This window comes from Tachyglossus aculeatus, chromosome 1 (genome assembly GCF_015852505.1).
Source record: "Tachyglossus aculeatus isolate mTacAcu1 chromosome 1, mTacAcu1.pri, whole genome shotgun sequence".
Classification (NCBI taxonomy): Eukaryota; Metazoa; Chordata; class Mammalia; order Monotremata; family Tachyglossidae; genus Tachyglossus; species Tachyglossus aculeatus.
Window position 1 is genome coordinate 71603803 of NC_052066.1, and position 10967 is coordinate 71614769.

The 10967-nt window shown below is 45.4% G+C and overlaps 1 protein-coding gene across 1 annotated transcript in view; it reads left to right on the forward strand.

The window, feature by feature from the left end:
• Positions 1 to 4211, forward strand: part of EFHD1 (EF-hand domain family member D1) — an 84029-nt gene extending 79818 nt beyond the window's left edge. Inside the window, exon 4 of the mRNA XM_038747370.1 lies at positions 1892 to 4211. Coding sequence (XP_038603298.1) covers positions 1892 to 2026 — 135 coding nt within the window. The 3' untranslated portion in view covers positions 2027 to 4211. The remainder of the gene's footprint in view (positions 1 to 1891) is intronic.
• The last annotated feature ends 6756 nt before the right edge of the window (positions 4212 to 10967 follow it).

Below are 10967 nucleotides of genomic sequence, written 5' to 3' on the forward strand. Positions count from 1 at the left end.
CTGAGGCACAGAGAAGTTAAGTGACTTGCCCAAAGTCACACAGCTGACAATTGGTGGAGCCGGGATCTAAGATGACAGGATCTTGGAAGCTGTTTCTTCTCCACTCCCCATCTCTCTTGAGCCGGCTCGTTATTGTGGCTCCCTGATACCAGGCTGCCATCAAAGAAGCAGCGTGGCTCAGTGGAAAGAGCACGGGCTTTGGAGACAGTGGTCGTGGGTTCAAATCCCGGCTCTGCCAGTTGTCAGCTGTGTGACCTTGGGCAAGTCACTTAACTTCTCTGGGCCTCAGTTACCTCATCTGTAAAATGGGGGTTGACTGTGAGCCCACCATGGGACAACCTGATCACCTTGTATCCCCCCAGTGCTTAGGACAGTGCTTTGCACATAGTAAGCGCTTAATAAATGCCATTATTATTATTATTATCAAAACTATCCTGGCTGCTAATTCTGGTCGGATACAATGCCAGGCCTATACTGCTTCTCGAGGCCTGGGAAAGAGAATCAAATCCTCCGAACGGCAAGCAGCTGTTTTTTCGTCTCAGCCCGGCACGATGCCAAATAACCCGTTGCTGTCTAAATACTAACCGGGAGAGCGGACAACTGGTTCCATAACCTTTCCTCCCACCCGTGTTTAATGATACTTTGCTTTAACACAGAGCCTTTCATTAGGACAACTCCAGGTGGTTCCCAGGAACTCGTTAGAACTTCAGGGACCAGTTTTCATTTGACCCATCCCTTACAGTGAAACTCTCGCCGCGATAAACCGAACCCAGTTTTAAATTAGCAATGAATAAAACAGTAGGGGTTGATGTAGTAAACATAAAAAGACTTTTGTTTTCCCCGTTAGCTTGTTTTCATGCCTCAGGGTTGGATTCGGGGCAAATGACTACATTTTGTTTCCTTTTAATTAGATCCTTGATTTTTAAAATGAGTTGTATTTATTCATCAATAGTATTTATTGAGCACTTACTGTGTGCAGAGCACTGTACTAAGCGCTTGGGAAGTACAAATTGGCAACATGTAGAGACAGTCCGTACCCAACAGTGGGCTCACAGTCTAAAGGACTTTAATTCACAATGTAGTAACACTTGGGCTCTGTTTCATTGTTCGGCACTGGGAAGAGCGGATTATATGAAGAACAGTTTCCAGTTAGAAGTAACTCTCTTGAATGCTGAATTTTCATTCTTGATAGTTGCATCTACTGTATTGCCAGGCACCCAGTGGTAGCCAAGCTATGTGGGGATTAATGATAATTGTCCATGGGCTGTTTTTTCTGTTTAGCTAAACCATTGCTTCTCCTTTCTCCCTCCGTTTGGCCATTTTACTGCTTGTTAGCAACCCTTACCTAGGATAGGTAAGGGAAGAGTAAAGGCCCATGATAATAATAATATTTGTACTATTTGTTAAATATTTACAGTGTGCCAAGCACTGCACGAAGCACTGGGGTAGCTATATGTTGCCAACTTGTACTTCCCAAGTGCTTAGTACAGTGCTCTGCACACAGTAAGCACTCAATAAATATGATTGAATGAATGAATATAAGATAATTAGGTCAGACAGTCCCTGTCTCACTTGGGACTCACACTTTAAGTAGGAGAGAAGATGGTCCCACCTCCTATAAAGATTTGGATGGGAAGAGGTTGATGCTACTGGCGAAAATTAGATTTTCCAATTCCCTGTGGTTTTCATCGATTCCTGTGCTGCTTGTTTCCCAGTAGCTCAGATAATCAGCCACTCTTCCATCTAATTGTCCTGCTGGCTCAGGAACAACCCTTGTCAGCCTCACACTAGAACGGAAAGGCGGAAAGGTGCCCGGATTAGGGCTGAGTCATTCCTCAATTCCTCCAAATTTTCCCGCTTTGTTGATTAGGTTTCTGTCGTTCCTTTGTAGATTCAAGCCTTGTCATCAGCCAGTAAATTTGAAGCGGAGATAAAGGCAGAGCAAGATGAAACGAAGCGAGAGGAGGAGGAGAGAAAAAACCGCAGAGCGGCCTTCAGGGAACTCAAATCAGCATTCACTCAGTAACTGCCCCCTGATTGAACCGCCAGAGACTTACCTTAACTTCCACCAGCCGTGCCTGACAAGAGAGACCGTCTAACTCTGCATAGTATCACCCAGGGTGACCTGTCTCGGTCTGGAAGCCCTGGGTACTTCATCCTTCTAGACATTCCCTTCCCTTCATTTGGAACTTTATAGCCTGGTGATGCTTAGAGGAATTGTGGGAGGGATGGGTTATTCCCTTCATGAAAAACTCATGAGGGAATGGAGAGAGACAGCCAGGTACCCTTTTTATAAAAGGGCGATTGCTTCCAGAAGTTTCCAAAATTCTCCCTCACTCGGCATCCACTTCCTCATCCTACCATTAGATTCGGGATTCTGTCCTGGAACCGGACATGGATCGCTGTTTTTTCCTTGGAGATTTTACTTTCCCTCAGCCTCATTTCCTTCATTTTTATCATTCCAGAGAAAGAGCGTTTTATCTGTTTGGTAAGCAGGATTTATAAATATTCCCTTATTCTATTTTCTATCTAGGATTGACTATTTTTCTACAGTTCATTAGAGCCCTGTGGCTGCCACAGGGCGTATTTTTTCCCCCCACTTTTTTTTCTAAGTCTCCTCCTCAATCTTTTCCCTTGCTACATTCTCTTGATAGCCTGTATTTGAATACCCATCCTTCCCGGGCCCTGTTGCATCTCCCAAGGATTGTAGAGCGCTTTCTTTAAAGCCAGACTTGCTCTTTCCATCTCCAACACTAGAATAGTCGGTGATGGGAGGGATGCAAGCACCAGGAAGCATTTTCACCCCCGCCCCCCAGTACCAGGTGCTTCACAGAATGGAGGCTGGGAATGGAGGGGTGAAGGGAGGACAGCAGCTGCGAGAAGAAGTCAAAAGAACAAGTGTCCACTGGCTCCCCCGGCTCGGACTGTGATATCTAAGTCGGATCTTTCTCTGAGGGAGAGCTAAAAGTCAGGGGGGGATCTAGGCCTTCCTTCCCTGGAGCTCTGCCCCACTTGGGCAGATGTTTCACACGTGCCCTGTTGCTTCTGGAGGCTGTTAGGAGTGGAAATCCCAGCAGTCTGCCGGCCATTGTGCATGCCTGGTAGCCCCCAAGTTCTCACCCTTCAGCCCTCTAGTCCAAAACAGAGGATGTCCTAGGGATGCTGAATAGGCATCCAACCCACTGGGGTTGGGTTTGGACCTGGCTCCAGCAGGTAGAGGTTGGGCCCTAACTGGGGCTGACTTCACGGACTCCACTGGGCAAGACTAAGCCTGAAATGGCTCTACCTTCCCTGCATTTTTCGCCCATCCCCTTCTCTGCTCTCAAGCATATGGACACACAAAAACTCTCTCTCTCCCTTTCTCTCTCTGTCTCTGTCTCTCCCTCTCCCTCTCTCCTCCCCACCTCCTCTCCATCTTCAATGGAGCCAGCTCACTGAGTGAGCATCATAATAGAAAGTTTTCTGAGCTGGGCACATACACAAACCTCCCTCCTCCTATTTCTCTCCCTCCATCTCCTCCCCATCTTCAGTAGAGCCAGCTTACTCAGTGAACATCATAATATAAGACTTCCTGAGCTGGACTGTGTCCCTCTCCCTCCTCCCCGGCCTTCTTCTCCCCCCTTCCCTCTCTCTCTCTTCCTCCGTCCTTCCCCTCCTTCCCATTTTCAATGGCACCAACTCACTGAGTGAACAGTATAATAGAAGACTTCCTGAGCTGGGTGGCTGGAAGACTCCTATAAAAAGTTGTTGAAACCAGTAATCACCTCTCTAGTTAGCCCTTTCATGTTTATGCTACCTAGGCAGTTATAAGAGTACTCCTCTCTCCCCTGAGCTCCTGAGCTACATATGCAAAGCTAACTCTGAGCCCAAACCTCTTATCGTGTGAGTTCTGTCCTTTGATCTATTTGCCCCGCTGTCTGTGAAGGGCTTGGACCCATCTCTGTTCTGGGGGGGGGGGACTGTTAGCATGGGAAAATAATTTTTAAGAGGTGGAAGAATCACTAAATCACTACTAAAACTTTGTTTATGTATCCACAAATTATAATATTTTATAAATCACGCTTTTCAGCTCCATATTTATTACGAAATGGGTTTTGTACTTCTGTTTTGTAAGTGCCCCCTTAATAATAATGCAGATGAGTGTATTTCTTCGCTGTACTGTTTTTCTTGCTAAATAAGTTGTGCAAATAAAACTAAAGTTGCACCAGTGGCTGGTTTCGAACCCTTTTTGGGCGGGAGGATAAGTAAGAGGTAAGGAAATAACAGCAATAATAGTAGTAGTATTTATTGAGCGTTCCCTTTGGTGCAGTGCAAAACAAAGAAGAAACATGTGCCCTACTCCCTGGGAGTTTATATTCTAATGGGAGAGATGACATAAAAATATTTGCAAATAGAGTAGTAAATATACTACATTCAAAATTGTATGCACATTTGAGTGTACAATTGAATAATATAATAATAATAATGGTTCGTGTTAAGCGCTTACTATATGCAAGGCACATGAAGCAGCATGGCATAGTGATAACGCTGTGGCCTGGGACTCAGAAGGACCTGAGTTCTAATTCTGGCTCTGCCACTTGTTTGCTGTGTGACCTGGGCCAAGTCACTTCATTTTCTGGGTCTTGGTTATCACATCTGTAAAATGGTTATTGAGATTGTGAGCCCCACGTGGGACAGAGACTTTGTCCCACCCAATTTGCTTGTATCCACCCAGTACTTAGTACAGCGCTTAGAACAGTGCTCAGCGCTTAGAACAGTGCTTTGCATATAGTAAGCGCTTAATAAATGCCATCATTATTATTACAGTACCTGACATGTGGTAAGCGCTTAACAGATACCACAATTATCATTATTATTACGCATATAAAACAGCTGAGGGTGAGTTCAATTTAATAATAATGATGATGGCATAGAGAAGCAGCGTGGCTCAGTGGAAAGAACGCAGGCTTGGGAGTCAGAGATCATGGGTTCTAATCCCGGCTCCACCACTTATCAGCTGTGTGACTTTGGGCAAGTCACTTAACTTCTCATGCCTCAGCTACCTCATCTGGAAAATGGGGATTAAGACTGTGAGCCACATGTGGGACAACCTGATTACCTTGTATTCCCACCCCCAGTGCTTAGAAGAGTGCTTTTCATTCATGCATTCATTCAATCGTATTGAGCGCTTACTGTGTGCAGAGCACTGTACTAAGCGCTTGGGAAGTACAAGTTGGCAATAGCGCTTAACAAATGCCAAAAAAAAGCACTTACTATGTGCGAAGCACTGTTTTAAGCGCTGGGGGGGGAATACAAGGTGATCAGGTTGTCCCACGTGGGGCTCACAGTCTTAATCCCCATTTTACAGATGAGGTAACTGAGGCTCAGAGAAGTTAAGTGACTTGCCCAAGGTCACACAGCAGACACGTGGGGGAGCTGGGATTCGAACCCATGACCTCTGACTCCCAAGCCCGTGGTCTTGCCGCTGAGCCACGCTGCTTCATGTAAGAGATAGCTGCTAGGTGTCTATGATTTAGAGCTGGGAATGAAAATCAAGGGAGGCTTGCTGGAGGAGATGGGATTTTAGGAGGGCTTTATAGGGTTTGCCAAATTCAGAGAGGAAGTGCCAAGATGGTACAGCATATGTAAGGGGACGAAGGATAAGTGATAAATGCTTGGTCTGCGTGGCTGTTACCTCAGCTTGGAAGGAATACAGAATTTGAGCTGGGGAATAGTAGGTGATTAGAACAGAAAGGCAAGGTCTGGAGAGTTGGCGCCAAATTAATAATAATAATGATGGCATTTATTAAGCGCTTACTATGTGCAGAGCACTGTTCTAAGCGCTGGAGAGGTTACAAGATGATCAGGTTGTCCCATGGTGGGGCTCACAGTCTTCATCCCCATTTTACAGGTGAGGGAACTGAGGCCCAGAGAAGTTAAGTGACTTGCCCAAAGTCACACAGCTAACTGGCGGAGCCGGGATTTGAACCCATGACCTCTGACTCCAAAGCCTGGGCTCTTTCCCACTGAGCCACGCTGCTTCTCAGTTACCTGGAATAAATCTTCCACTCTGGTGTATTGTTGTTCCCCTGGATTACCAAAGGTCACATTCTATGCTCATTGCAAGCAGGGAGTGAGTTTACCCACTGTGTTAAAATGCTTTCATTCAGTTGTGTTTATTCATTCATTCAATCGTATTTATTGAGCACTTACTGTGTGCAGAGCACAGTGCTAAGCGCTTGGGAAGTACAAGTTGGCAACATGTAGAGATGGTCCCTACTCAACAACTCCTTACCCAACAATCTCCTCACCGTACCTCGTTCTCGCCTGTCCCGCCATCGACCCCCGGCCCACGTCCTCCCCCGGGCCTGGAATGCCCTCCCTCTGCCCATCCGCCAAGCTCGCTCTCTTCCTCTCTTCAAGGCCCTACTGAGAGCTCACCTCCTCCAGGAGGCCTTCCCAGACTGAGCCCCTTCCTTCCTCTCCCCCTCGTCCCCCTCTCCATCCCCACATCTTACCTCCTTCCCTTCTCCACAGCACCTGAATAGATGTATATATGTTTGTACATATTTATTACTCTATTTTACTTGTACATATCTATTCTATTTATTTTATTTTGTTAGTATGTTTGGTTTTGTTCTCTGTCTCCCCCTTTTAGACTGTGAGCCCACTGTTGGGTAGGGACTGTCTCTATATATTGCCAACTTGGACTTCCCAAGCTCTTAGTACAGTGCTCTGCACACTGTAAGCACTCAATAAATATGATTGATGATGATGATGATGAACAACGGGCTCACAGTCTAGAAGTGGGAGACAGACAACAAAACAAAACATGTAGACAGGTGTCAAAACTGTCAGAGTAAACAGAATTATAGCTATATGCACATCATTAACAGAGTAGTAAATATGTACAATTAAAATAAATAGAGTAATAAGTCTGTACAAATATATACAAGTGCTGTGGGGAGGGGAAGGAGGTAGGGCGGGGGGGGTGATGGGGAGGAGGAGAGGAAAAAGGGGGTTCAGCCTGGGAAGGCTTCCTATTGAGTATGTTTATTGAGCACGTACTGTGTTTATTGAGCACTCTCTGTGTGCAGAGCACTGTACGAAGTGCTTGGAAAGTAGAATTTAGCAATAGAGACAATCCCTGCCCACACCGGGCTTCCAGTCTAGAATCCCAAGCATTTAGAGCAGTGCTCTACATGCAGTAAGCACTCAATAAATGTGATTGATAGATGATCCAATAGGGTAATGTCAGATTTTGATATTCAGAAGTTGATCTTAATGTAAAATATGAATGTGATCTGAATAACATCGAGGGAAATAGAGACAATTCAAAATAATCAACCTATGGTAGTAGCACATACTGTGTGCAGAGCATTGTACTTAGCGCTTGGGGAAAGTACAGTACAATATTCATTCAATCGTATTTATTGAGCGCTTACTGTGGGCAGAGCTCTGTACTAAGCGCTTATGATCCCCATCCCCCTCGGCCTTACCTCCTTCCCCTCCCCACAGCACCTATATATATGTATATATGTTTATTACTCTATTTTACTTGTACATATTTATTCTATTTATTTTATTTTGTTAATGTGTTTTGTTTTGTTGTCCGTCTCCCCCTTCTAGACTGTGAACCTGCTGTTGGGTAGGGACCATCTCCATATGTTGCCAACTTGTACTTCCCAAGCGCTTAGTACAGTGCTCTGCACACAGTAAGCGCTCAATAAATACGATTGAATGAATGAATGAATGGAGCTTATAGATTAGAAGACATATTAAAATGAATTAGATGATTATGTGCATAATAATAATGGTACTTATTAAGCACGTACTATGTGTTAAGCATCATCATCATCAATCGTATTTATTGAGTGCTTAATGTGTGCAGAGCACTGTTCTAAGCACTTGGGAAGTACAAGTTGGCAACATAAAGAGACAGTCCCTACCCAAGTGCTGGGATAGATACAGGTTAATCAGTCCATGTCCCACGTGGACCTCACATGCTCAATACTCATTTTATAAATGAGGTAATTGAGGCCCAAAGAAGTTAAGTGACTTGCCCAAGGTCACAAGGCAGACACATGGCGGAGCTGGGATTAGAATCCAGGTATTTTTGACTCCCCAGGCCCATGCTCTAACCACTAAACCATGATACTTCTCATAACTGCTGTGGGGGTGGGATAAGGATCAAAATGGGATAAGTATCAAATTGCTAACATGGTAATAATAATAATAATAATAATAATAATAATGGTATTTGGTAAGCACTTACTATGTGCCAAGCACGGTTCTAAGCGCTGGGGTAAATACAGGTAATTGGATTGTCCCACGTGGGGCTCACACTCTTAATCCCCATTTTACAGATGAGGAAACTGAGGCACAGAGAAGTGACTTGCCCAAAGTCACCCAGCTGATAATTGGCGGAGTCAGGATTAGAACCCATGACCTCTGACTCCTGAGCCCATGCTCTTTCCAGTAGGCCACACTGGTACAGACCCATGTGCACAAGTGACTCAGAAGGGAGGACTAATAGAGGAAGTGAAGGCTTAGTCAGGGAAGGCCTCGTGGAAGAGATTCATTCATTCATTCATTGTACTTCCCAAGCGCTTAGTACATTGCTCTGCACACAGTAAGCGCTCAATAAATATGACTGATTCATTCATTCTTTCAATCGTATTTATTGAGTGCTTACTGAGGGGCAACCCCATCACCTTGTAACCTCCCCAGCGCTTAGAGCAGTGCTTTGCATATAGTAAGTGCTTAATAAATGCCATTATTATTATTATTACTATTATTATTACTGTGTGCAGAGCACTGTATAAGTGCTTTAATAATAGTATTTATTAAGCGCTTACAATGTGTAAAGCACTGGGGAGGTTACAAGGTGATCAGGTTGTCCCACGGGGGGCTCACAGTCTTCATCCCCATTTTCCAGATGAGGTAACTGAGGCACAGAGAAGCTAAGTGACTTGGCCAAAGTCACACAGCTGACAAGTGGCGGAGCCAGGATTTGAACCCATGACCTCTGGGCTTTGAAGAAGGGGAGAGTGGTGACTTGTCGGATGTGAAGGGGGAAGGAATTCCAGGCAGGAATGAAAATGTGGGCAAGGGATCCGTGTCAAGAAGGAGCATGGCCTAGTGGGAAAAGCATGGGCCTGGGTGTCAGAACCTGGGTTCGAATCCTGTCTCCACCACTTGACCGCCGTGTGACCCTGGGCAAGTCACTTCACCTCTCTTTCTCAGTTGCCTCATCTACGAAATGGGGATTAAGACTGTGAGCCCCGTGTGGGACATGAATGGTGTAATAGTAATAATGGTATTTATTAGAGGTTCTGTGTCCAACCTGATTATCTTGTTTCTAATCCAGACTTACAACAGTGCTTTATACATAGCTGGACACATAGTAAGTGCTTAACAAATACCAATAAAAAAAAAGTTTGAGTTGGAGGTACCGTAAATAGGTTACATTTTAGGAGAGAAGTATGGGGGCAGGATTGTAGTAGGAAATCAGTGAGGTAATGGTGACACACAGAATTTGTGGGCTGAATGAAAGGGATGAGCTGAGAATGATGCCAAGTTTATAGGCTTATGACACCTTAGGGGTGTTGTCTACAGTTATGGGAAAATTCCCCTCCCCACAGCACCCGTATACCTGTTTGTAATAATAATAATAATGACATGTTTTAAGTGCTTACTATGTGCAAAGCATCTATTACTGTATTTTACTTGTACGCATTTACTATTGTATTTATTTTGTTAATGATGTGCTTTCTATTTGTTCTGATGACTTGACACCTGTCCACATGTTTTGTTTTGTCGTCTGTCTCCCCCTACTAGATTGTGAGCCCGTTGTTGGGTAGGGACCATCTCTATATCATCATCAATCGTATTTATTGAGCGCTTACTGTGTGCAGAGCACTGTACTAAGCGCTTGGGAAATACAAGTTGGCAACACATAGAGACAGTCCCTACCCAACAGTGGGCTCACAGTCTAAAAGGGGGAGACAGAGAACAAAACCAAGCATATTAACAAAATAAAATAAATAGAATAGATATGTACAAGTAAAATAAATAAATAAATAGAGTAATAAATATGTACAAACATATATACATATATATAGGTGCTGTGGGGAAGGGAAGGAGGTAAGATGGGGGGATGGAGGGGGGACGAGGGGGAGAGGAAGGAAGGGGCTCAGTCTGGGAAGGCCTCCTGGAGGAGGTGAGCTCTCAGTAGGGCCTTGAAGGGAGGAAGAGAGCTAGCCTGGCGGATGGGCAGAGGGAGGGCATTCTAGGCCCGGGAGATGACGTGGGCCAGGGGTCGATGGCGGGACAGGTGAGAGCGAGGTACGGTGAGGAGATTAGCGGCGGAGAAGCGGAGGGTGCCAGCTGGGCTGGAGAAGAAGAGAAGGGTGGTGAGGTAGGAGGGGGTGAGGGGATGGACAGCCCTGAAGCCCAGGGTGAGGAGTTTCTGCCTAATGCGCAGATTGATTGGTAGCCACTGGAGCTTTTTGAGGAGAGGAGTAACATGCCCAGAGCGTTTCTGGACAAAGACAATCCGGGCAGCAGCATGAAGTATGGATTGAAGTGGGGAGAGACACGAGGATGGGAGAGCAGAGAGAAGGCTGATGCAGTAGTCCAGATGGGATAGGATGAGAGCTTGAATGAGCAGGGTAGCGGTTGGGATGGAGAGGAAAGGGCGGATCTTGGCAATGTTGCGGAGCTGAGACCGGCAGGTTTTGGTGACGGCTTGGATGTGAGGGGTGAACGAGAGAGCGGAGTCAAGGATGACATCAAGGTTGCGGGCTTGTGAGACGGGAAGGATGGTAGTGCCGTCAACAGAGATGGGAAAGTTTCCAACTTGTACTTCCCAAGTGCTTAGTATAGTGCTCTGCACACAGTGAGCGCTCAATAAATACGACTGAATGAATGAATGAATAAATGAAAAAATCCCAGAGAGGCCAGGGTTTGGGTGTCAAGATGAGGTT